The 27,255-nt window shown below is 43.8% G+C and overlaps 1 protein-coding gene across 2 annotated transcripts; it reads left to right on the top strand.

Annotated features, from left to right (window-relative positions):
- The first annotated feature begins 174 nt into the window (after nt 1–174).
- On the top strand, nt 175–21,515 carry LOC124003544 (dual specificity mitogen-activated protein kinase kinase 7-like). 2 transcript variants are annotated; one of them, XM_046311877.1, is made up of 12 exons: nt 176–641; nt 2,171–2,218; nt 6,759–6,906; nt 7,086–7,152; nt 8,601–8,714; nt 13,479–13,598; nt 13,684–13,791; nt 14,018–14,197; nt 14,420–14,500; nt 14,937–15,079; nt 15,239–15,284; nt 15,506–21,515. In XM_046311877.1, the coding sequence occupies exons 1-12, from the start codon at nt 518–520 to the stop codon at nt 15,644–15,646; spliced, it is 1,320 nt and encodes a 439-aa protein (XP_046167833.1). In that variant the 5' UTR covers nt 176–517; the 3' UTR covers nt 15,647–21,515. The 2 variants fall into 2 exon arrangements, with proteins under 2 accessions (XP_046167834.1, XP_046167833.1); XM_046311878.1 differs by lacking the exon at nt 2,171–2,218 and having other exon boundaries at nt 175–641.
- Nucleotides 21,516–27,255: the final 5,740 nt, after the last annotated feature.

Genomic DNA, 27,255 nt, shown 5'->3' with positions numbered 1-27,255 from the left:
AACATCCACTTTCAAACATACAAGCAAGCCAATTTCCTATGGAAATGTCTGACCTGAGAATGTTTCAAACAGGGAGGGCATTGGGACATCAGCCGTCCCTGCCTGTATAATCCACAAGAGAGGGAGTCTAGAGCTAGCTGGTTACACTCGATGGTGCCAGAGAGGATTTACTCCGCCCAAAATCTGTCCGAGTGAGATTAGCCCTTTTCTGTACGGAGGTATATGAGAGTGTCGGAAGTTGAATTACGTTAGGTTTATTTGATCGAATAGACGTTTCGTAATGTTTAGGCTATTACACATTTATTGATATAAGATAATGAACGTGGCATTCTGGCAACTGAGTTAAACGACTTAGTTGTGCATGTTAACATTCGTATATGCCCTCTCGTTGGCTAGAATGGTCCCACCTGATTGCGCCTGCCTTCAATCATTGAGGGCATGTATTTCCATCGTTAAAGTGGTCACTCGGTTATCTACTCAAATATAGATCATCTTTGATAGTGTTCAAAATTTCAAGATGTCGTCGCTGGAACAGAGACTCTCTCGAATCGAGGAGAAACTAAAGCAAGAAAATAAAGAAGCTCGTAGAAGAATTGACCTCAATATCGACATGAGTCCACAACGTTCACGTCCGAGGCCAAGTGAGTATCCGTGGGGGAGTCGGTAACCGAGAGAGGACGGAAAATAAGCGAAAGGAGAGGCAGAGAGAGGGTGTGATAGGGATATGCTGCTGCTGTTAGTTAACATGCTAACAGGCTAAATGGATAAACAAATACCCCAGCTCGGGACGTTGCCCTGCCCAGAGATGTCATGTGTGTGCATGCATATAACATATCAACAACTTTTTGAAACTATGTAAGCCAGCATTTGATATCAGTGCAACGGTGTAACAGAAACAACTCAATTTAAATCCCGAACTGTGTTTTGTTTCGGTCCTATCAACTGCTGGCTAGCTCTAGCAGGCCTTATCATCCATCCGTCAGACAATTTGTTGTTAATTTCTCGGCACGGAACAATTAGCTGTCTTTCAGTATTTGACATGTATATCTGGTCTAATATGGTTCATTAAGCAGACATGGCTTGTGTGTGTATATACATTTCTAGCGAAACTTCCAGTATGATTTTGACCGAGTCAATGTTAGTAGCCAGTTAGCTCGAAAAGCGAACGTTAGCTTAACGCAGCTTGCCAGTTAGTTGCGTGAACAAACTTGCCAGCTATAACGTTCAAGATAGCTAGCAAGCTACCCCTGAAAGTGGCTCTTGTCACGTCACATATTGCACGAATATTGTGCTGTTAGTAAGTACAACACTAAACGGCTGTTATCTTTTTGGTGTTTCCATTTTCTAAACCAATTTTATATGTCTGATAAGCCCGTGATTTGTTTCGCATGAATGCTGTTCTCATATTTTGGGCATGATTGATATTTCGGCAGTCTTGTTAATCTTTGGCAGATAATGTTTTGGTCATAATGTAGACGAACACATCTGGCATAATATAACTGGCTAGTTAGACTTTTCCAGCCAAGCCACCAAAATGCACCATGTGGAATTTATCCCAACAGCCCTGATTTAGGATCAGTTTACAGCCGATATGAAGGTCAAACATTTCAAACAGGCTCCTGCCCAATACTTATGGGTGAATTTCATCTTGAACCATTCAATGCCAGCCACATTTAGTGTAATGTGGTGATATGGGTACTCAACCCTATGCTGATAGTGGTGGTGGTGTCCTGATGTCAATTGCTATACTTTTCAATCAGGGTATTTGATGTTTTCTTCTCACTTATCTTCCCCAACAAATCGGACAACGTGAATGATCCAGTGGTGTTAGCTTTACAACCAGCCTCATTGGAAAGCTAATGGCACGGGAAAGCAAAGATGGTGTGGTAATGCCTCCCTCTTATTTTTGACGAGCTCAGCATTTGAGGTGCTACTGGTTTTTATTTTCGCACACACAGAATATCAACTGGTGTATCTGAGGTGCTCTTGATTGATTGAGCCTTCCTTCATTTTGTTTTGTGTGTGCGTGTTAGTATGGGGTTGTAGTTCATTGGTATTTGTGTGGTAGTTTATTGGTGAGTCTCTGTGGGTGTTAGACAGGGTATGTGTGAGTACCTGGCACTGAACAGTGCAGTAATGTGCACGTGTGTATTTTCTCTCCTCTGTCCAGTCATCGTGATCCAGCTCAGTCCTGCTCCAGCTCCTTCCCAGCGTGCAGGTATCATTCAATCATTGCTCTCTCTCTCTGCCACTGCACCCTCCATCCTTCTCTCTCTTTCTCACAGTCCATTCTTTATCACTCTCCTTTCTCTCCCCATCTCCATGTCACCCCTCCTATTCATTGGCATGGGAACATTTCACCCTCAGTAGCTCAGAACAGAACGTACAGAGGCTAGTAACTTCATATATTCTTCAGATGGTTTCACCAAACCTGAATGACTGGCCTGAATGATACCTTACCAGCGCTTATACATTGTCTTTAGTTTTTAATTTAGACTTAAATTAATTGCAGTCCACAACACACAGACAATGTATTCTCCTCTCACAAAATGTGTAATATGCTAAGGCTATTGTTGTGTAAAATTGGTATTTAGCCTTAAATTGTGTACAGCACACCTAAAATATTCTAGAACTATTCTGACCCGTTTTTTATTTTCAAGTGGCCATTTGCACTGTATCCCCAGTTGGTCGTCACTCTCACCTCCACTCTAATCTCATTCTCCCTCCATCCCTTCTCCATGTGTGAGTGCCAGTGGCAGGGCAGTGCAGTGAGTGTGTATGCCTGGGTCTGTGTGTGAGGATATTATTAACCCCTGTTTTGCTGGATGCAGAGACATGGTGCATGTGGCTTCCTGGACGATTTTTATTAGTCTAATCCAGCATCCCACCATCGGTTGGTCTGCAGGAGTGCTGCTGTGGCCAAATCTGACCACCTCTTCATGTCGGAAGACTTGTCCTTCAGTCTGTTTGTCATGTCTTCCATCCAGGCTGGGCCTATGTCTGTGTCCAAGCTGGCATTCTCTTTGCTCTGCAGTTCAGGCTGTCTGACAAGTCCATTTCTGTCTGTCTTGTTGTGCGTCTGTCGGTCTGTTTCTTCCATGCTCTCTTTCTCAGGGTCAGATAGTGTTCTTTGTGCGCTAACTAAGCATTCTCTCCTGGTCTCCTGGCATCCCTCTTGCAGTGGCACTGTCAATTGCCAGAGGTGCCTAAGTGGCTGTGTGTGTCTGTCTGGATCTAGTATGTGGACTGTCTGGTCTTTGCCAAACCAATAATTGCCCTGAGTCTACTACTAACCCCCACTAACCGATTCTCTCCAGTGAGCAGGTCCTGGCTGCAGGTGATTGAACCAAGGATAAAAGCTACTGCCTGGCGGTTCATTTTTCTCTTGAAAAGGCGTTTTAAAGAACTGCTCAACACTACCTCGTTGCTTTGAAAACCTCAAACAAACCAAAGGCTCCAAAGGGTGCCCTTTGCCAAATGGCCCCATTCACAGATTAGGAATGGTGTGCTCTTCAGTGTATAAAACATATATGAATTGATTTCATCTGAAGAAAATACATTGAACGTCTGAACTGAGGGTTGGTGGGGATTTTGTAGCCCTCTCCATGTCGTCTTCAGAGTGGTCTCTGAGGTCCGAGATCACTGAGAGCGCTACAATGTTCTGCAGCAGAGGGTCCACTCCATTTGGTGCTGCTAGCTAGATACTGACTGAGCAGCAGTCTGAACACATTGTCTGTTTGTGTGGTTGCATGGCGGGTCAAAGCTAACACTACTCTCGTAGCTGGTCTCCACTGCTCAGTGCTCACCCTGTGTATATCCCTTTGAAGTGTTGTCTCCTTGAACAATAACACTTTTTGCCTTTGTCAAATTAGGAAGTAAAAATGGATCGATTGAACAAGCCTTCAAGTTCAATTGAAGTTGTTTACCTATGCTTTGCTAATATACAGGCTAAGGGTTGTCTTGCTGTTGCTAATACTTTAGGAATGTCTTGTCGAAGTGTTTTGTATTGTGGTCTATAGACATTCACAGCCGACCTCTGTAGACTGAACTGATATCGTTCTACTTACACTGGCCTGCTCTGTCTGTCCGTCAAGGTGAAATTGAGCATGGACTGCTTTCATTCACACCATTTCCCCTTACAGTGCACTACTTTTGACCAGGACCCTTAGGGCTCTCATAGGGCTCTGGTCTATAGTGCACTGGGGGGGGCATTTGGGATGCACACTAAATGGGTACAAACTGAGAGGCAATGGATGAGACCTTGAAGTAGAATGACAATTAATTTTATAAGCCAACTGTGCATTCAGAAAGTATTCAGACCCCTTCACTTTTCCCACAATTTGTTACGTTAGCCTTATTCTAAAATATATGACATTTGTTTTTCTTTATCAATCTACACAATACCCCATAATGACAAAGCAAGAACTGTTTTTAGATTTTTTTGCGATTAAAAAAAATGAGCTGATATCACATTTGATGTAAGTATTCAGACTGTTTACTCAGGACTTTGCTCTCCTTAATGCAACCTCTGTGTCAGATTTCAAAAACTTGACTGAAAAAGCATACCATGCAATAATCTGAGACTGCGCTCAGAAATAATACAATTAGCCGCCATGTTGGAGTCAACAGAAAAATATTCCCTTACCTTTTGATCTTCATCAGAATGCACTCCCAGGAATCCCAGGTCTACAATAAATGCTTGATTTGTTCAATAATGTCCGTTATGTCCAATTAGCTACTTTTGTTAGCGCGTTTGGTATACATATCCAAACGCTTTCTTCGGTCAAAAAGTTATTACAGGTCGAAGACACATTTAAAACTAAGTACAGAATCAATCATTAGGATGTTTTTTATCATAAATCTTCAATAAAGTTCCAACCGGAGAATTCCTTTGTCTGGAGGAATGGAACGCAAGTCAATATCACGTGGAATGCGCGTGACCAGGAAATGGCTCTCTGCCAGTAAGGTAGCTCTCTCAGCTCTTATTCAGTCCCATAACACAGTAGAATCCTCATTCAAGTTTCTAAAGACGGTTGACATCTAATGGAAGCCCTAGGAAGTGCAACTTCATTCCTATCCCAATGTGAATTCAATTGGGCCTGGTTTGAAAATCCACCAACCTCAGATTTCTCACTTTCTGTTTGGATTTCTTCACAGGTTTTTGCCTGCCATATGAGTTCTGTTATACTCAGACATCATTCAAACAGTTTTAGGAACCTCAGTGTTTTCTATCCAATACTACTAATAATATGCATATATTAGCAACTGAAACTGAGGAGCAGGCTGTCTACTCTGGGCACCTCTGGGCAGCTTTCATCCAAGCTACTCAATAGTGCCCCTGCAGCCATAAGAAGTTAAGGATCTCTCTGCGCTTTGCTCTGTTCATCTTTCCCTCAATCCTGACTAATCTCCCAGTGCCTGCCTCTGAAAAACATCACAGAATAATGCTGCCACCACCATGCTTCACCGTATGGATGGTGCCAGGTTTCCTCCAGATGTGACGCTTGGCATTTAGGCCAAAGAATCCAATCTCTATTTCATCAGACCAGAGAATCTTGTTTCTCATGGTCAGAGTCCTTTAGGTGCCTTTTGGCAAACTTCAATCGGGCTGTCATGTGCCTTTTTACTGAGGATTGGCTTACGTCTGGCCACTACCATAAAGGCATGATAGGTGGAGTGCTGCAGAGATGGTTGTCTTTCTGGAAGGTTCTCCCATCTCCACAGAGGAACTCTGGAGCTCTGTCAGTGACCATCGGGTTCTTGGTCACCTCCCTGACCAAGGTCCGATTGCTAAGTTTGGCCGGGCGGCCAGCTCTAGGAAGAGTCTTGGTGGTTCCAAACTTCCTCCATTTAAGAATGATGGATGCCACTGTGTATTTGGGGACCTTCAATAATGCAGACATTTTTTGGTACCCTTCCCCAGATCTGTGCTTCGACACAATGTCTCAGAGCTCTACGATAAAGTCCTTCGACCTCATGGCTTGGTTTTTGCTCTGACGTAATCTGTCTGCTGTGGGACCTTTTTATAATAGACAGGTTTGTGCCTTTCCAAATCATGTCCAATCAATTGAAATTACCACAGGTGGACTCTAATCAAGTTGTGGAAACATCTCATGGATGATCAATGGAAACAGGGTGCACCTGAGCTCAATTTCGACTCTCATAGCAAAGGATCCTAATACTTATGTAAATAAGTATAAGTTCTGGGGTTTTTTGGAATACATTTGTAAAAATGTCTAAACCTGTTTTTGCTTTGTCATTATGGGGTATTGTGTGTAGATTAAGGAAAATTGTTTATTTAATCAATTTTAGAATAAGGCTGTAACACAATGTGGAAAAAGTCAAGGGGTATGAATACTTTTCTGAATGCACTGTAGACCTGTAACTGTCTGTTTTTTTTTAATAGCCCATCAGTGACTGAGTTAGTATTGGAGCGCTGGGATTTTTCTATGTGGCTACATATCCTTAGGTCTCTCTCTGTGTCACTGTTTGGTCAAAGAGCTAGATAGATTCCATTACAACGCTGACCTCTTCAATGCTGTAAGCTCAATGATCATTAAGAAGAGAGATTAGGAAAGAGTGGAATGGATTACAGTAACACTAGTCTGGGTGCCAGTCTGTTTCTGACAACGACAAGGTTCCTAAAGCAGAAACGGTCTAAAACCGACTGGCCCCAGGCTATAATAAAGCACAGCCCCAGTCTTATTCTTTTACCTTCCCTTCTAAATGATCCTCCTCTCCTGCTCCCCACCCCCCAGCTCTTCAGCTGCCCCTGGCTAACGACGGAGGGGGGAGTCGCTCCTCGTCCTCTGAGAGCTCACCCCAGCACCATTCCTACCCCAGCCGCCCGCGACACATGCTCAACCTGCCCACGCCACAGTACGGCATGGTGAAGAGCCTGGAGAAGTAAGACAAACGGAGCATGCACACACGTGCATGAAGCACATGCACACTGAGCATTCATGTTCTGGAAAGGGATACCGAAAGTTTAAAAAAACAAAAATAATACAAAAAAACGCTTCCATATACACGCATCCGTCAAATGACGCACCTAACGTTTTTGTGTCTGTGCCGTGTCCCCTTAGTGCGGAGATAGACCAGAAGCTGCAGGAGATCATGAAGCAGACAGGCTACCTAAAGATTGACGGCCAGGTAAGGGACTCTCATTGCCTGAATTTATTTTTTGTATTTCTCTCTACTCATTAAAATAATGTGCTGTTTTGACAAGGGGACACCATTATAACTGGATATCATACACACAGCATTATGGGTACTGTAGTACATCATGCTACGTATTAGAGGTCGACCGATTTGTGATTTTCCAATACCGATGCTGATTATTGGAAGACCAAAAAATCCGATGCCGATTAATCGGCCCATTTATTTTTTTCATTTTTTTGTAATAATGACAATTACAAAAATACTGAATGAACACTTATTTTAACTTAATATAATAAATCAATTTAGCCTCAAGTAAATAATGAAACATGTTCAATTTGGTTTAAATAATGCAAAAACAAAGTGTTGGAGAAGAAAGTAAAAGTGCAATATGTGCTATGTAAGAAAGGTAATGTTTCAGTTCCTTGCTCAGAACACATGAAAGCTGGTGGTTCCTTTTAACATGAGTCTTCAATATTCCCCGGTTAGAAGTTTTAGGTTGTAGTTATTATAGGAATTATAGGACTATTTCCCTCTACCATTTGTATTTCATTAACCTTTGACTATTGGATGTTCTTATCGGCACTTTAGTATTGCCAGTGTAACAGTATAGCTTCCGTCCCTCTCCTCACTCCTCCCTGGGCTCGAACCAGCAACACAGCGACAACAGCCACCATCGAAGCGGCGTTACCCATGCAGAGCAAGGGGAACAACTACTAGAAGGCTCAGAGCAAGTGACGTTTGAAATGCTATTAGCATGCGCTAACTAGCTGGCCATTACACTTCGGTTACACCAGCCTCATCTCGGGAGTTGATAGGCTTGAAGTCATAAACAGCGCAATGTTTGACGCACAACGAAGAACTGCTGGCAAAACGCACGAAAGTCCCGTTTGAATGAATGTTTACGCGACTGCTTCTGCCTACCACCACTCAGTCAGATACTTAGATGCTTGTATGCTCAGTCAGATTATATGCAATGCAAGACACGCTAGATAATATCTAGTAATATCATCAACCATGTGTAGGTAACTAGTGAAGATTGATTATTTTTTATAAGATAAGTTTAATGCTAGCTAGCAATTTACCTTGGCTTATTGCATTCGCGTAACAGGCAGTCTCCTTGTGGAGTGCAACGAGAGAGAGGCAGGTCGTTATTGCGTTGGACTAGTTAACTGTAAGGTTGCAAGATTGGATCCCCCGAGCTGACAAGGTGAAACTCTGTCGTTCTGCCCCTGAACAAGGCAGTTAACCCACCCTTCCTAGGCCGTCATTGAAAATAAGAATGTGTTCTTAACTGACTTGCCTAGTTAAATGAAGGGATATTTTTTTTAAATGGCGGCCAAAAATAATTCATCTGCCATTTAATCGGTCGACCTCCACTACATATGCCATGTATGTTTGTCATTGACATGTTGTGACTCGTCACCTGTTTCTCTCCTCAGCGGTACCCAGCCGAGGTCAGTGACCTGATCAGCGAGGGGGAGATCGGCAGCGGCACGTGCGGTCAGGTGTTCAAAGTGCGCTTCAAGAAGACGGGCCACGTCATCGCCGTCAAAGTAAGCCTTGTCCTCCAACTACAGCTTCTTGGCATTAAAACAATATACACTGCTCAAAAAAATCAAGGGAACACTTAACCTGTTGATGGTACAGGTTCCCCAAGTGGTACCACCCCCCCCCCCACGCTCAACTCAAAAGATGGCGCACAGAATGCAAAAATATTCTTAGAAATATTTAACCTCCACACATTAACAAGTCCAATAGCTCAAATGAAAGATAAACACCTTGTTCATCTAGCCAGCAGGTCAGATTTCTAAAATGTTTTACGGCGAAAACATATGCAATTTATATCCATAAATCTCTGTTTACAATGACGCCATGTTCAAAAAATGCTACTCAAATGTCCAGAGAAATTATGATAGCTCCACCAGATAACAAGCAATACACATCATAAACTTTGACTAAATATACATGTTCTACATATAGTTAGAAAGATACACTTCTTCTTAATGCAACCGCTGTGTTACATTTATTTTTAACATTACAGAATTCATTCACTAGTCAATAATCTGAGACTGCGCTCAGACAATAGCAATATTTCTCCGCTATGTAGGAGTCAACAGAAACACAAAATTACCACATAAATATTCCCTTGCCTTTGATGGTCTTCGATCAGAAGTCGTGGAAGGAGTCATACTTACCAAAAACAGCGTTTGGCTTTCAAGTCTGTGTATTTGGGTTATCAAACGCGACAAATTCCGGCTGAAATGCAGCCAAAATTCTAGGGGATGCGCATCAACTTCAAAATTACATATTATATGTCGACTAAACTGGTCAAACTAAGTGCAGAATCAAGCTTTAGGATGTTCTAAACGTGCAAAACAATTCTCAACTCGAACAGAAAAACTGACATTGTGTAGTGAATCTTGGAAGAAAGGGATCTCCAGACGCGACGTGCGCATGAGAGTGCATGTATGTTCGCGTGACCCGAAGGTTTCAGCCCGCCAAAGGGTGAGGGAGCGTGCGATTTTCACAATGAAACGCCCCATTGAAAGGAGACCTCGCGCTGAAGAGATAGAAACTGTTCCCAGATCCGTAGCTGGTTGGGAAGGGTGGGGGCGATGACGTCAAAGTTGGGCCAACTTTCCTGATGACGAGAAAGAGTTTGGGAGAATGGCTGCCCTGGGAGTTCTGCTTTACATACAGACATAATTTGAACGTTTTTAGAAGCTTTAGAGTTTTCTATTCAATAATAATTATTATATGCATATATTAGCAATTTTGGACAGATTTCTTTTCTGTTTACAATGGGCATGCAATTCCTCCAAAGGGGGCAGTATTCTACCTAGCCCTAACAGGTGGAAATTATAGGCAATTAGCAAGACACCCCCAATAAAGGAGTGGTTCTGCAGGTGGTGACAACAGACCACTTCTCAGTTCCTATACTTTCTGGCTGATGTTTTTGTCACTTTTGAATGCTGGCGGTGCTTTCACTCTAGTGGAAGCATGAGACTGAGTCTACAACCCACACAAGTGGCTCAGGTAGTGCAGCTCATCCAGGATGACACATCAATGCGAGCTGTGGCAAGAAGGTTTGCTGTGTCTGTCAGCGTAGTGTCCAGAGCATGGAGGCGCTACCAGGAGACAGGCCAGTACATCAGGAGATGTGGCAACAACCCAGCAGGAGGATCCCTACCTCCGCCTTTGTGCGAAATGACCTCCAGCAGGCCACAAATGTGCATGTGTCTGCTCAAACGGTCAGAAACAGACTCCATGAGGGTGGTATGAGGGCCCGATGTCCACAGGTGGGGTTTGTGCTAACAGACCAACACCGTGCAGGACGTTTGGCATTTGCCAGAGAACACCAAGATTGGCAAATTCGCCACTGGTGCCCTGTGCTCTTCACAGATGAAAGCAGGTTCACACTGAGCACATGTGACAGTCTGGAGACGCCATGGAGAACGTTCTGCTGCCTGCAACATCCTCCAGCATGACCGGTTTGGCGGTGGGTCAGTCGTGGGGTGGCATTTCTTTGGGGGGGCCGCACAGCCCTCCATGTGCTCGCCAGAGGTAGCCTGACTGCCATTCGGTACCGAGATGAGATCCTCAGACCCCTTGTGAGACCATATGCTGGTGCGGTTGGTCCCGGGTTCCTCCTAATGCAAGACGATGCTAGACCTCATGTGGCTGGAGTGTGTCAGCAGTTCCTGCAAGAGGAAGGCATTGATGCTATGGACTGGCCCGCCCGTTCCCCAGACATGAATCCAATTGAGCACATCTGGGACATCATGTCTCGCTCCATCCACCAACGCCACGTTGCATCAGACTGTCCAGGAGTTGGCGGATGCTTTAGTCCAGGTCTGGGAGGAGATCACTCAGGAGACTATCCGCCACCTCATCAGGAGCATGCCCAGACGTTGTAGGGAGGTCATACAGGCACGTGGAGGCCACACACACTACTGAGCCTCATTTTGACTTGTTTTAAGGACATTACATCAAAGTTGGATCAGCCTGTAGTGTGGTTTTCCACTTTAATTTTGATTGTGACTCCAAATCCAGACCTCCATGGGTTGATAAATTTGATTTCCATTGATCATTTTTGTGATGTTGTTGTCAGCACATTCAACTATGTAAAGAAAAAAGTATTTAATAAGAATATTTCATTCAGATCTAGGATGTGTTATTTTAGTGTTCCCTTTATTTTTTTGAGCAGTGTATAATAGTACTGGATTGCATTTTAAACTAGCAGTCCTTTCAGTTCTTATCACTTTCATTATTAGCACGTCTTGAGGATAAAGTCTGTCCTTCCGGCCTCCGCTCTGTTTCTGTTGTCCTGAATGCATTGTCTTGTTGCAGTTTGACACTTACGATACACTATACTTTATTGTCCATTTAGATGGAAATTAATTTAGTGGTGTCCGCATACAAACACAGCACAACACATTACATGCAGAAAACTGGAAAGTTGGTACACATTTTCACATATTCAAAGTCTCTGCAGCATACTGGCTGACTCTGTATTGGGTCTGCAGCTGTCGTATGTCACACTGTTCAACAGCCTAGTGGCATGAAACTAACCATGCTCCTATTCTTGATGAACAGTGGGGCCATTAATCGCCTTCCGGAGGGCAGCAGCTCGAAACGTTAGGCCCATTCTGTTATGCAAGTGATGTGTGGATGTTCTATTGCTGCTATTTGGGTTAAGGCCATAGCATTGGTTTTTCCTACTGTGGCAGAACACATAATTCCATAGCAGCTGATTTGACCAGAGGATATAACTGTTGGAGGCAGCCCTGGGCTGTTTGTCCGTTCAGTATCTCTCTTCTTTTTTCTATCGGTTTCTCTCTGGGCTTTGCCTTCCATTGTTTATCCTCACACAATGATAGTAATTATACTGTATCGTCACTGCTACAATTAACCCCCACATTTATCTTAACTGTTTAACTGTTAGGAAGTCAGTCACTAGTCTATGGGGAGTTGCTTACAATGCTTATTCTTGGTATACACAGTCATGGTTACAAGCACAAACAACATGGCCTACAGTCACTACTAGTCTATGGGGAGTTGCTTACAATGCTTATTCTTGGTATACACAGTCATGGTTACAAGCACAAACATGGCCTACAGTCACTACTAGTCTATGGGGAGTTGCTTACAATGCTTATTCTTGGTATACACAGTCATGGTTACAAGCACAAACATGGCCTACAGTCACTACTAGTCTAGGGAGTTGCTTACAATGCTTAGACACAGTCATGGTTACAAGCAAACATGGCCTAAGGGATAATGGCAGACACTAGAGCCTGTAAATGATCTATTATAGCGACGCTATTTAATATGTAGAATGCTATTGTTTTTTTCAGCCTTAACTGGCTGGTATAAACATTATAATCAGTGTGTTCTGTTAAAATACATAAGCCAAGGCCTCCCGAGTGGCGCAGTGGTTAAGGGTGCTGTACTGCAGCGCCAGCTGTGCCACCAGAGACTGGGTTCGCGCCCAGGCTCTGTCGTAACCGGTCGCGACCGGTAGATCCGTGGGCCGACGCACAATTGGCCTAGTGTCGTCCGGGTTAGGGAGGGTTTGGCCGGTAGGGAAATCCTTGTCTCAGCGCGCACCAGCGACTCCTGTGGCGGGCCGGGCGCAGTGCACGCCAACAAAGGTTGCCAGGTGCACGGTGTATCCTCCAACACATTGGTGCGGCTGGCTTCCGGGTTGGATGGCGCTGTGTTAAGAAGCAGTGCGGCTTGGTTGGTTTGTATATCGGAGGACGCGTGACTTTCAACCTTCGTCTCTCCCAAGCCCGTACGGGAGTTGTAGCGATGAGACAAGATAGTAACTACTAAAACAATTGGATACCATGAAATTGGGGGAGAAAAAGGGGTAAAATTCTAAACATAAAAAAATAAACACATAGGCCTACCTCCATCTTTCAATCATATACAGTTTCACTTTTCACCATCTGGTGACTATTTGGATGAGGGGGTGGTGGGAATAGGTTTGGTTTGGATGGGGCTGTGTAGGTAAGATGCTGGAAACAGCTGATATTCTGGAGTGAGGTAGGTTACTATGGTTACCCAGAGACAGATTGGACCATGAAGTACTTATCGTGGATAATCCCCTTTAAATCTCCTTTTTTAGTGTAGGATTAGTCCTAATCGGTGTCCGGGAAACTGGCAGTATGTGATTGGGTAATGGTTGTGCTAGACAGGTGTGCGGGGCGGGCGGCGTTGTCAATTATTGATGCCATCCAGTTGCTTGAAGTTCTCACTCAACTAAAATGTCAACGTTCAATATTGATGACTGATTTATTGTGTGTTACCAGCAAATGCGCCGGACAGGAAATAAGGATGAGAACAAGAGGATTCTGATGGATCTGGATGTTGTGCTGAAGAGCCACGACTGCCCTTACATCATCCAGTGCTACGGCGCCATAGTTACCAACGTGAGTCACACGCACAGATCATTTAGTGTTTCACTGTTCTGTTTAAAATGCTAATGTTGTGTGACTGACTGTGATTGGTTTTCAGACGGATGTGTTTATTGCAATGGAGCTGATGGGGACGTGTGCTGAGAAACTCAAGAAGAGGATCCAGGGGCCCATCCCTGAACGCATCCTGGGAAAGATGACTGTGGCAGTGAGTCTCTCCATCTCTCATCTATTATCTCTTGCTCTGTCATACCCTCTTTTCAGGCTTTGAGCTGAAACTCAAATTCTGAATAAGAAATTGGCCTTCATTTTCAATTAGGATTCTTTAAGTTCAGTTTATCTCCTGAATTTAGTTCAAATGGAATTGACCCCATCCCGTAAAGTTTGTTCACCTTCTCTTCAATGAAGTAGTGTGTTACCCTTTTTGTCTACAGATAGTGTCGGCTCTGCTGTACCTGAAGGAGAAGCACGGTGTGATCCACCGGGACGTGAAGCCCTCCAACATTCTGTTGGACAACAAGGGCCAGATCAAGCTGTGTGACTTTGGCATCAGCGGACGACTCGTCGACTCCAAGGCCAAGACCCGCAGCGCTGGCTGTGCTGCCTACATGGCTGTGAGTCACCTTGGTGGACACACACACACTACCATTACATTCTACCATGTTTAACCTACCGAAGTGAAGGCTGCCATTTTAAAGCGCCACTATTTTTCCACCTGGATTGCACATACAAATGCTGAGTTCTGCTGTCCTCTGTAAATGTTTTTAATTTCCCTGTGTATTGGTACAAGAAATGCAGTTTCCCCCTAACCCAAGCCTGTTTCTCTGTGTCCCCAGCCTGAGAGAATAGACCCCCCAGATCCCAGCAAGCCTGACTATGACATCCGAGCAGACGTCTGGAGCCTGGGCATCTCTCTGGTAAAACACCCACACTACTTCATCACACCCTATTCCCTATGTAGTGCACTTCTTTCGGTCAGTCCTGTGCCTTCGTCTTGTGATATAATTACATACTTGTGGTATACTTACTGTGGTATACTTACAGAAAATAACTTCCTGCCACAGTGTGACGAAATAAGTTCGTTGTATCTGAGAATGTTAGGACTCATACATCAACTCGCAGAAGGATTTGGTCTGGTTGCTGTGGCAGTCTGGTAACCACAACAACAGACATAGCGACAGTCGCAAAAAGAAAACTGACAGTCACCGCGACAGTCTACAGACATTCCACTGGAGTATAAATTAACTGTTGTTTTGACCAGCGACACTTGTCGCATTCTAATTGTCTACAGACATGTCGTTAGACCAAGTATAAACTGGCCTTAACGCTGTAATGTGTCACCTCTGCCTGCAGGTGGAGCTGGCCACAGGACAGTTCCCCTATAAGAACTGCAAGACTGACTTTGAGGTCCTGACCAAAGTGCTGCAGGAAGACCCTCCCTCGCTCCCCCTCAGCATGGACTTCTCCCTTGACTTCCAGTCCTTCGTCAAAGACTGGTGAGATAAAACACACTGTGACTCATTGAGAGAGTTTATTATATATTTATGCAGTCTTACTGCTCTCAAAACCAGTCTCTACTGACAGTACAGTTGCTAAGTAATATCAAGTGCTTTTTGTCTGTTCATTTTTACGTCACTGACTGCCTCTTTCCACAGCCTCACAAAGGATCACAGAAAAAGGCCAAAATACCACAAGCTGCTCGTAAGTCTCTCCTCTCCAGCTATTCACACACTGATTAACCACCACCACTCTAAACCATGATTAGGGATTACAAGAAAGAGACAAAGGGAAGAATGTCGTCTGAATTAAATGTTTAGTAGAAGAAAACAAATCTGTACATTAGAGAAAGCGAGTGGACGCAGTGTTCTAACTCTCCTCTCTGCTGCCCTTCCTTCTCATTGTTATCCCTCTGTCTCCCCCAGGAGCACAGTTTCATTCGGCGCTATGAGGTGCTGGTGGTGGACGTGGCGGGCTGGTTCCAGGCGGTGATGGAGCGCACTGAGTCGCCGCGCAGCAGCCAATGTTACAGCCAGCACCAGCTCCACTCGCTCTTCAGCAGGTAGCCCCCAGCCACTGGCCTTGCCCCGGAGCCAATGGAGCCTACAGCCGGGAGACCCCGGAGAGGGACTCAGACACGGAGTAGGCCTTAAACCCTAGACAGACAGACTGGCTTTGTGAATTGATTGATTGAGTCTGGTTGATTGACTGATTGAGTCTGGATCAGGACAGACAGACACGCGGGAGAGTAGAGCTTCACACTGTAGTTCGGCGTCATCAGAAATCATATCAGCACAAGTACATTATTATCGTGAACACCTTGGCACATACTGCAGGTTACTCTAATGCATGCTCACTTTTCCATCCATTAGATACTGACGTACAGTAGTGATACTGTAAATGCATTTACGTGGTTAAACACATACAGAAATACTACTCACTCACAAGTCATATCTCACGCTCCTGTATAATCTTGTTCAGCTCCAGCTCAGGCCCTAGTCAAAGCTACAGGGTCTGACAACAGAGTAGTCGATACACACTGGAGCTAATTTCTGCTACATCATGTAGTGTTAAGATGTAAATGTCCCTACGGCAAGCCCAGAGGCCCAGTTTCATCCGCAGTGATGGTTTGGCTCAGAAGTGGAAGGTTCCATGCAATATTCAGCCGGGTGTTTTATTTCTATACTTATTCTTCAACAGGTTGTGTATGAGTGTGTGTACTAAGACACGAGTGTACGCTCACTTATGGATGGCATATAGCTGTCCAACTGTAGCTCTAACAGACCAACTAGACCTGCTGTATTTGTTTCAGTCTGGATGCAGTCTGGTTTTTAACCATAGGTTTGAAAATACTGTAGATGACAGAAACATTAACTTTGATTCAAATGCTTAGAGCGAATATAAACAAGTACATGTTCTAGCAGCTTTGAATTGGGAAAAAGACCAAAAAAAGTAGGGTTAAGCGTAGCTCTGTAGAAAAGGTGTTTTGTATTTATTTATTTAGAGTGGAACTAGATAACAGGTGGAGGGATACAGAGGAGGAGAAAAGGATGAGGGGAGGACGAAAGTCTGCCTTTTATCAGACTTGGTTTACTTAATTTACCCCAGCTGCTGTGGTGAAACTCAGTCAGGGAAACTGTACTGCCAGGTAGATGAGGAAAGAAGAGGCTGAGTGGCATTGTATTGCTTTTTGTTGAATAGAAGTGTTACAAAAGAAAACAGTTTGGAGGGGAGGCGTGAGTTATTTTTGTTAAGAAATAGGTAAGAGACCCTATACAAATAATACAATAACATATTTTTGGCTGTGGAGCATTTCAACCCTCCCTCTGCTCTTTCTCAATGCCACTCAGCCTCCTTTCTTTCATTCTTTCTGCTGTTCCATCTTTTAGAGGCTCCACAGTTTTGTCAAACCAAAGGTGGTAGTTGTCGGTTGAGTGTGTCACACAGGCCCTCCTGACTGTTGCCTCCCCTCCTTCAGGGCCAAAGCCAGGTAGAGAAGACTACTACCCCCCCCCCATTAGGAGTTTGCAAGATGGCACTGACAGGTCCCCAACACACACCAAGCCAAATCCCTGCTAGACAAAGACACGATAGGAGAGGGAGATCAATGGTATGTCAGAGAAATGGAGAGAGGGAACCGGAAACGTTGACTATGAATATGTGCAGAAGAAGAGCAAGGGAGAAGCAAGATGAGGAAAGAGTTGGATTTTTTTTTAAGTATTTGAGATGGAAGGATGAGGTGAAAAGGAATGGAGGAAGAGAAGGATAAGAAAGTGTGACAGAAGGTCAAGAGGGGTACGCGACAGAAGGTTTAGGGCTGTCTTGAGCTAGTGAGGGAGGAGTGACTGAGCGGTTTGATAACAGAGATGTGAGGAGAGAGATTTTGGAGCCCTGAATTCAGCCATAGGCAGGCTATGGATCAGATGTTGAAGCTAGCTGGACATTGTAAAAGCTTTCAATGGTGTTTCACCAATATATACGAATTATGATTTTTTTAGGGCGTGAATTAGGATTTGTGTTTTGATTGTTTGGTGTTCTATTCATTATTGTATCTTTCAAAAAAATGTATTATTTATTACATTGCTACAACTGCTGCTAAATGTTTTTATCTAGACTCTGCTGTCTAATTGTCCCCCAAATGACAAATACTTTTCTTTTTAAACCAAATAAGTGAAGTAATGCAATGTCTTTACAGTTACCAAATACAGAAAAGCAAGTCTGATGATGGTGTGAGGGAACACTGACAGAGAGCTAAACCCATAGATGAGTAGCATAGGTTAACGTCACAAAACTAATCCGCACAATTGATGTACACCTCACCTGTCTCTAACAATGTAATAGTATGTTGTAGTCACAATTATATCGCACTACAGCACCGCAAAGTCTAGTCGTTAATAGTGAAGGAGTGTCCGTCTGTCCGTCCTGACCTGTGAACCTTGACCTTTTGCTCCCTGACCTTGGACATTGTAGTCCAGGGTCACCCTGATTTAGAATGGTCTGTCTGTCTGTGGGCCTCCTGCAAGCTCAACCCTTGACGTTACACACCAAAGGTGTCATCAACGAAAACGAGTTATTGATATTCTAATTGATTACTAGGACTACGATATATTCATAGTTTCTTTGTAGCTAGTGAGGGATAGGGGGAGGGGGCACTTTAGGGGTAGCAATGTCTGTGTGTGTAGAATACAGGGAGAGACTTGTACTCTGACAAAGCCCGGGCACAGCAATCACACCCACTCAGCCAGACAGACCTATTTACTGTGTAAACTGGTACTGTAATAAGCCACTGCTCACCATCACCAAGTCTTGGGAGAGTTCAGGAGATTGGCTGTGTTGCAGGTAGAATATACATTGTTCTCTTATTGTTGTGGAATAGAGAACAGTGTTGGTTCTTTTATGTTTCAGGCTGCAATGTTCTGTTTGTTGCTCAGATGCAAATCATCATGGACCTACTTTGTACCATGGCTCTTTGATTTTGGTTCTATAGGCAATCAGGTAGTGACAGACACATTATTATACAATCTAGGCTGCCTGGCCCACTTGCTCAAAGTTTTAAAATACTGACTTCTATTAGTACTATTTACATGCTCTCTACCACTTGGGTTGTCCAAAATCACTAGAAAGTGCACTCTACTCAAAGTGCACCCTATTCTCCCAGTCTTGGCTGTCCAGTGCTGTGTCAGACCCAGTCTCCCACTGTCAACTTTCTCTTTCGTTTTACTGATGTCTGTTTACAAGCGCACACGTGGTCTGTATATGGTTTGAAAACACCTGACAGGTGACTGTGCTACTCTTCACCTTTCTGAAAACAGCAGGAACTTTTTTTGTTGGTTTAGTCCAAAACCGAATGACTTGGGTGTTTTAGTGTGTGTGTGTTCGTAAAATGTATAATAATAAAAACGTTTGAATACTAATTCTAACCCATTGCCAAGGACAGCGGTGGCGCGCCACACACACACCAAATGTAGGCTATAGACAGTATGTCCTCTGATGCTGATTGACTGCCGTTTAGTGGCTTTGTGTGTTCTTAGCAGGCAGTGGCAAAGCCAGCGCTGTTAGATGTACTCTGGTAGGGTTCCTCTGAAATCACACCCTATGTAGTGCATTACTTTATCACCAGGGCTCATTAGACCCTGGTCAAAAGTAGTGCACAATGTAGTGACTAGGGTGCCATTTTGGATGCACATAATAGTCTGCTGCTGCGCTGTACCTTGAGGGTGGGAGGGTGTGTCATCGCCCCATCTGTAAGTAAAACCAAATATCATTTTCACTATGCAGTCATTCAAATCTGTCAGCTTGCTGTACGTTAGGGAGTCCTCCTGTATATAAACATATGGTGATGAAACTGGACTTGGTGACAATATGAGATCTTCTCCCTAGTACGGTTGAAATCATGCCTTCAGCTAGTCCAGAGGGGAAATGATTAAACTGAGAGACGTGTTTGAGTGAGCTGACTATTTAAGGATTGTATTGGGGTTGGGGTGGGGCCGTCTGGTTGTAGTTTTTGGGGTGGGTTAATTGGGGTTTGTAGTTTGGGAGTTGCTAGTCCAATGCTGTAAGTATATCAATTGCATGTTATTGTCGCTGATGTAACTGCTATTGATTTTAGATTATGTTTTGGGGAGGGGGGACAAAACTATATATTTATAATTTTTACAAAAAAATTTTGCAAAATGTTTTAATTGTGTACTTAGGAAAAGACACTTTTGCCTTTTATGTTCTCTTGACTTGTTTTCAATCTGCTATTTGCAATATACATTTTTACTTGTATTGTCATTTAGTTGGTTTCATGGCGAGAATGATCGTGTATAGATCTTAGCAGCAGACTTTTTTTGTTGTGGTCCGTTCCTAAATGTGCTGTGTGTCTTTCATTCAATTAGCTGTGAGAGTGAGGATGGATGGAGGGCAAGGTCTGTGTCTTGGAAGTGTTTTGTCCACCAAAAGTCTGATTTATTATTTACCCTTTTCGTCCATTGTTTATTTTATTTTTTACAACTTTTATTATATTCAGGGAAAAGATGACACCAAATTGAATAAATACATTTCCAGATGATCCTTGAGAGCGTTTGAGATGGAGAGTGTGACAGTGTAGTTGAAGTCTTCTTTCTGTCGTTCTGGAACGCCGGGGTCACGTTCACTGCTCCGTTTAGCCACTTCACCCTGTGTCGCTGTGAAACCTTGGTTCTCGGATATCCTCTTAACTGAATTTGTTTTATTTTTTTCCATGATCAAAATATGATTGATTGTTTCTCGGTTTAAATCTTTTATGTGCCATTTAATTTGTTTTATTTCTACCCAGAAACCTCACTTTGTTTTTGTGGTTCTCTGATGCTGTATTAAGCTGCATGGTCAAACTAATTTGACTACATTTGAAATGGCACCCTATTCCCTAAATGGTGCACCTGAAGTAGTGCACTACATCGGGAATGGGGTGCAATATGAGACTAAGGCAATGAGAGAGCGTCTTATTAATGCTGAAATTATCATGAATGGCGTTTGCACTTGGTCAGCTTTTGAGTCGAGTGGGGAGGAGTCATTGGGAGCTCTTTCGGGTTGCAGACGTCCAGTTTGACCAATCACAGATCTGCGACTGGCAGAAAAACTGATTTCAACAATGTATATGTTCACTATTTATTTGTCTGTTTTTATATATATTTCAAGCCAAACAAGACACATGGTAAAGAGAATTGTCTGTCTGTCATTGGCGTTGCCGTTGATACAAAAGCCAAATATCAAACCACACTAACCCACAGGAAACATTGCTATTATAATGGAGTGGGTTTAACGCCTAGATAGTGTATGCTCTTTTAGTACTGGCTTGGCTGAGCTGTAGGATGTCTGTCTTCGTGTGTGTGTGTGTGCACTCATTTCATTTGAAATCCTGCTCAAGCCAAACAGAGGTTATGGTTTAAATCTTAACATTTACTACATGGGTGGTATTAAAGAGTGCTATGCTAACAACCACTTAAGTTAGCTCCTATTGTTTGAAACTTGGATTGGTTTTACACAAGTAATGAATTATCCTCCTGAAACAGACTAGCAGTCAACGTTTTATGCATACTATGACTAGTAGTTTTCTATTCCGAAGTGGATTGATTGGCTCGTATTTAACCTGCACTCTGTATCAAGGTGGAAACCGTTTTAAAATATTGGTAAAGAATCATTTTCTTGTTCCCTAGGCTTTCTAAATGCAGTGTTGCATGACTTGCTTGATTTGAAAGTGGAAAATGGTGTCCTTTTTCAATCTCCATTGCAATTCCATGGCTTTTTGTATGTATAACTCAAATGGTTTGTTCTGCCGGTTGTATCAATCTACACAGCTACTGTCTCACTCTGCTTTTCGTTGTCTTTTCCTCATTCAAACAGAAATGCCATTATATTGTGAATACCTCAGGATTTTTTTGGAGACAAATCAAATAAAGAAAAGAAGTTGTTGAGATGTTACATGAGTCTTTATTGCCTGAAGCCTGCCTGCCTCTTATGACTCAAACAATGTTAGTTTTATAAAGCTTAAGCATATTGTTATGTTCAGGAGGAGTCCTACAAAAATTACAGCTTTTCCCAAAGCATGAAACGTTCCTTATTACATGATCTTTGTCAATTGAAAACAACTAGAATGTTAGGTTTAATTTAAATCATTTGTCTATTATATGGTATATAACATTTTGAATTTAACATTTGAGATCGAGCTACTGAAAAAACAATGCAACCGAAGGCCAAACAATGTTGATTTAATGTCTAATGGATACCCCTGTTGACGCTATTCTACTTTTGACAACTGAGATCCTATAAAAATGTCTATGTAGTGAGGTTGAACTAAGGTTGCTATAGCATTTTGTTACAAAGCTAACTTTTTGCTTTGCTTCCCTCATCAAAAAATAAATTTGTTAACAGTTGAAGTCTACGGCCTGACCTCCAGATACATTTTAGGCTACTCAGACTGCAGAGGACATGTCATTGGAATGGTCTGGCTCAAAAGGATGGTAGGTCCCACAGTTTACTTTTAATAACCATTATGCAATGTATTAAGTTTAGGCAACATCACAGGATAGTCCTTCTGTGTAGTGTAGACATCCATTCTCATGAGATTTGGCAGTACAATAATGTTAGTCAAAATAACACTTGGCATCTGACGGTAAAAACAAGGTAGGTATTAACAATGCTTTATAAGAGGCTAAAATGTTCTTGACAAAGGCCACACATTTGGTTAGTCCAGGAAGTATCAAACGTACCTTTCAGCTGCTGCTCCTTTGTCTAGTCGGGAAACTTTCGCTTGATCTTTTTGATTAAATTTATGAGAATCTGAGTGCCTTGTTTGAGATGTTCCTGACCTCCCCATTCTCCCTTTGTAGTGGGGTTGCCACCATTTGTAGTAACATCAACCTAGGACCTAGTATGATGGAAATCAATGGACAGCATTTCACTTACATTGTAATCAGAAGAGGATGGTGGGAGGAACTATAGGTGGACGGGCTCATATTAATGGAATGGTGTCAAACACATGGAAACCACACTTGGCTCGGTTCCATTAATCCCATTCTAGCAATTACAATGAGTCCGTCCTTTAGGTCCTCCCACCAGCCTCCACGAGTCTCATTCAAACATGACACTTGGCATCAAACTAAGGTAATGGAAACAGAAATAAGATTAACAACTTTATTAAGCTATAAATTCCATTCATAGCTCTCAAATCCGGGCTTCGGGGGACTGATTCATACCTTGGACACCAGGGATGTATTCATTAGGCAACAAGTGGAAGAAAACAGGGACTACCTGGATATCCAATAAGAAAGCTACCCTTTTTTTGTTTTCCAAAATGCTTTGTGTTGCCTGCCCTTATGAATATGACCCAAGTGACTGGAATTCTTTGGCAAATCTTTTAAAGTTCTTTGACAATCAATCAATTAAAGTCTGAGTGCCTATCTGCATAAACCCAAAGGACATTCCATTGTCCCCCCCAGCCATTCTTGTCCAGTATTGCTCTCCCACCTCTGGACTCTTGAGATGCCACAGATGATAGCTGGGTCTATTTCATACTTTCCCCCCCACCTTTTTGATAATGGCCTTGTACTTCATTACGTCATTCTTCTCATCTTCAGACATTCTCTCAGATGCATGCATTCCTTTGTTAGGTTCTAATTCTCAGAGTAAAAACTCACCGGACACTATGAAAGCTTAAACCAAGTTTATTCTACCCAGAGGGTCGATACAGCTGCATTAGACAAAGACATGGTTTCACCCGTGGTAGTAAACATACCCCACTTTGGGTGGAGTCTCCTCCTTATTGCTAGGCAGGGAGCTGAGTGATCTGGGCCTTAAACGGTTAATCCCTTTATCAGTTCTGTCACATGTAATTGTTTCCCCTGCACTCAGCCCCTCCCAAGCTTCATTATGGCACCCCTCATGTCTCTTTAAGAACTAATGATTAATAATAGTTCAAGCTCAGAAACCAAACTTATCACCTTATATAAATTGACAGATTGTAAAGTAACAAGGCAACAGTAAACATGTCATCCCCCACGAATGATGCAGCGACCCCCTTGGGCCAAATGAGATATCACAAAACTAATTCATTAAAGATGTTTTACAAATGTTACACCATTTGGCAGCACTGAATAAAGCTTATCCATTTTTGTGTTTTCTCTTAAAATTCTTGAAACTGGAGGACTCTCAAAATTATACACAAAGTACAGCCGGGAGCTTTTGCAAGAACCTGTCGCAAAAATGTAACCGTTAGTTACTGACTTCTTCCTCACACAGTCGCACCTCGTCTTTCTCCCTGAAACTGAAGCCTCAGTTATATCCACCAATCTGATTGTGCATGGACAGTGTATTTTTAAATATATTGTACATGGATTTACCCTCTATAGTGTGCTTGATTTACAGGAAGTCACAGCTCTGTCCTGAAATAACCAAGCATGGGTAGCTGCTAGTGATGGGTCATTCGCAAACTAACAGCTCTTTTTGAACGGCTCTTTTTGGTGAAAATTGCCTCACTCTGCTACCTGATTAGCATACTTTTACTATTTGCAACCTCGTCTCAGAGCATTTTGTATTTTTCTGTACATGAATCCGAAACACCCATGTAGTATGAAATGTTACGTTTTGTATGGTATGTGTTCATTTGTGGATGTCCCCATTTAGTATGGTATGTTATGAATTACAATTCTTATTATATTTTACGAATTTGCAAAACTTACAATTGGAAAACATGATATGTTACAAATTTTTGCTAGCTGGCTAACGTTAGCTGGGTTAGGGTTAAGGGTTAGCTAAAAGGGTTAGGGGAAGAGTTAGCTAAAAGGTTTAAGGTTAGGGTTAGAGGAAGGGTTAGCTAAGTAGTTCAAAAGTAACTAAAAAAGTAGTAAGTAGTTGAACATTTGCTAAAGTTCCCGGCCTTTCGTTGTCCAAACAGACGTCTCTGGAACTGGACTGGGAGCCATGAGAGGCATGGGCATACATGTGGCTGAAGGACACCCCGTTCAGCAACATGTACATGGCCACAAGTAAAAGCACAAAAGACATGTATGCCCAGTTCCATGGACAGAGCCACCAACTTCAGCACAAGAGACAGGTGCACTCACTTCAGCACAAGAGACAGGTGCATTCACTTCAGCACAAGAGACAGGTGCACTCACTTCAGCACAAGAAACAGGTGCACTCACTTCAGCACAAGAGACAGGTGCACTCACTTCAGCACAAGAGACAGGTGCACTCACTTCAGCACAAGAGACAGGTGCACTCACTTCAGCACAAGAGACAGGTGCACTCACTTCAGCACAAGAGACAGGTGCACTCACTTCAGCACATGAGACAGGTGCACTCACTTCAGCACAAGAGACAGGTGCACTCACTTCAGCACATGAGACAGGTGCACTCACTTCAGCACATGAGACAGGTGCACTCACTTCAGCACATGAGACAGGTGCACTCACTTCAGCACATGAGACAGGTGCACTCACTTCAGCACAAGAGACAGGTGCACTCACTTCAGCACATGAGACAGGTGCACTCACTTCAGCACATGAGACAGGTGCACTCACTTGCAGCACATGAGACAGGTGCACTCACTTCAGCACAAGAGACAGGTGCACTCACTTCAGCACATGAGACAGGTGCACTCACTTCAGCACATGAGACAGGTGCACTCACTTCAGCACATGAGACAGGTGCACTCACTTCAGCACATGAGACAGGTGCACTCACTTCAGCACAAGAGACAGGTGCACTCACTTCAGCACAAGAGACAGGTGCACTCACTTCACCACCAGCACACTGAGACAGGTGCACTCACTTCACCACCATTGACAGGTGCACTCACTTCACCACCATTGACAGGTGCACTTCACCACCATTGGCAGCACTCACACCACCAGACAGGTGCACTCACTTCACCACCAGCAGGTGCACATGAGACAGGTGCACTCACTTCACCACTTGAGACAGGTGCACTCACTTCACCATGAGACAGGTGCACTCACTTCAGCACATGAGACAGGTGCACTCACTTCAGCACATGAGACAGGTGCACTCACTTCAGCACATGAGACAGGTGCACTCACATGAGACAGGTGCACTCACTTCAGCACATGAGACAGGTGCACTCACTTCAGCACATGAGACAGGTGCACTCACTTCAGCACATGAGACAGGTGCACTCACTTCAGCACATGAGACAGGTGCACTCACTTCAGCACATGAGACAGGTGCACTCACTTCAGCACATGAGACAGGTGCACTCACTTCAGCACAAGAGACAGGTGCACTCACTTCAGCACATGAGACAGGTGCACTTCAGCACATGAGACACTTCAGCACATGAGACAGGTGCACTCACTTCAGCACATGAGACAGGTGCACTCACTTCAGCACATGAGACAGGTGCACTCACTTCAGCACATGAGACAGGTGCACTCACTTCAGCACATGAGACAGGTGCACTCACTTCAGCATGAGACAGGTGCACTCACTTCAGCACATGAGACAGGTGCACTCACTTCAGCACAAGAGACAGGTGCACTCACTTCAGCACATGAGACAGGTGCACTCACTTCACCACCATTGGCAGGTGCACTCACTTCACCACCATTGACAGGTGCACTCACTTCACCACCATTGACAGGTGCACTCACTTCACCACCATTGACAGGTGCACTCACTTCACCACCATTGGCAGGTGCACTCACTTCACCACCATTGACAGGTGCACTCACTTCACCACCATTGACAGGTGCACTCACTTCACCACCATTGCAGGTGCACTCACTTCACCACCATTGACAGGTGCACTCACTTCAGCACATGAGACAGGTGCACTCACTTCAGCACATGAGACAGGTGCACTCACTTCAGCACATGAGACAGGTGCACTCACTTCAGCACAAGAGACAGGTGCACTCACTTCAGCACATGAGACAGGTGCACTCACTTCAGCACATGAGACAGGTGCACTCACTTCAGCACATGAGACAGGTGCACTCACTTCAGCACATGAGACAGGTGCACTCACTTCAGCACATGAGACAGGTGCACTCACTTCAGCACATTAGACAGGTGCACTCACTTCAGCACAAGAGACAGGTGCACTCACTTCACCACCATTGGCAGGTGCACTCACTTCACCACCATTGACAGGTGCACTCACTTCACCACCATTGACAGGTGCACTCACTTCACCACCATTGACAGGTGCACTCACTTCACCACCATTGGCAGGTGCACTCACTTCACCACCATTGACAGGTGCACTCACTTCACCACCATTGGCAGGTGCACTCACTTCACCACCATTGGCAGGTGCACTCACTTCACCACCATTGACAGGTGCACTCACTTCACCACCATTGACAGGTGCACTCACTTCACCACCATTGACAGGTGCACTCACTTCACCACCATTGACAGGTGCACTCACTTCACCACCATTGACAGGTGCACTCACTTCACCACCATTGACAGGTGCACTCACTTCACCACCATTGACAGGTGCACTCACTTCACCACCATTGACAGGTGCACTCACTTCACCACCATTGACAGGTGCACTCACTTCACCACCATTGACAGGTGCACTCACTTCACCACCATTGGCAGGTGCACTCACTTCACCACCATTGACAGGTGCACTCACTTCACCACCATTGACAGGTGCACTCACTTCACCACCATTGGCAGG

This window comes from Oncorhynchus gorbuscha, linkage group LG18 (genome assembly GCF_021184085.1).
Source record: "Oncorhynchus gorbuscha isolate QuinsamMale2020 ecotype Even-year linkage group LG18, OgorEven_v1.0, whole genome shotgun sequence".
NCBI classification, from domain to species: Eukaryota; Metazoa; Chordata; class Actinopteri; order Salmoniformes; family Salmonidae; genus Oncorhynchus; species Oncorhynchus gorbuscha.
This window is presented reverse-complemented; position numbering and strand designations above follow the sequence as displayed.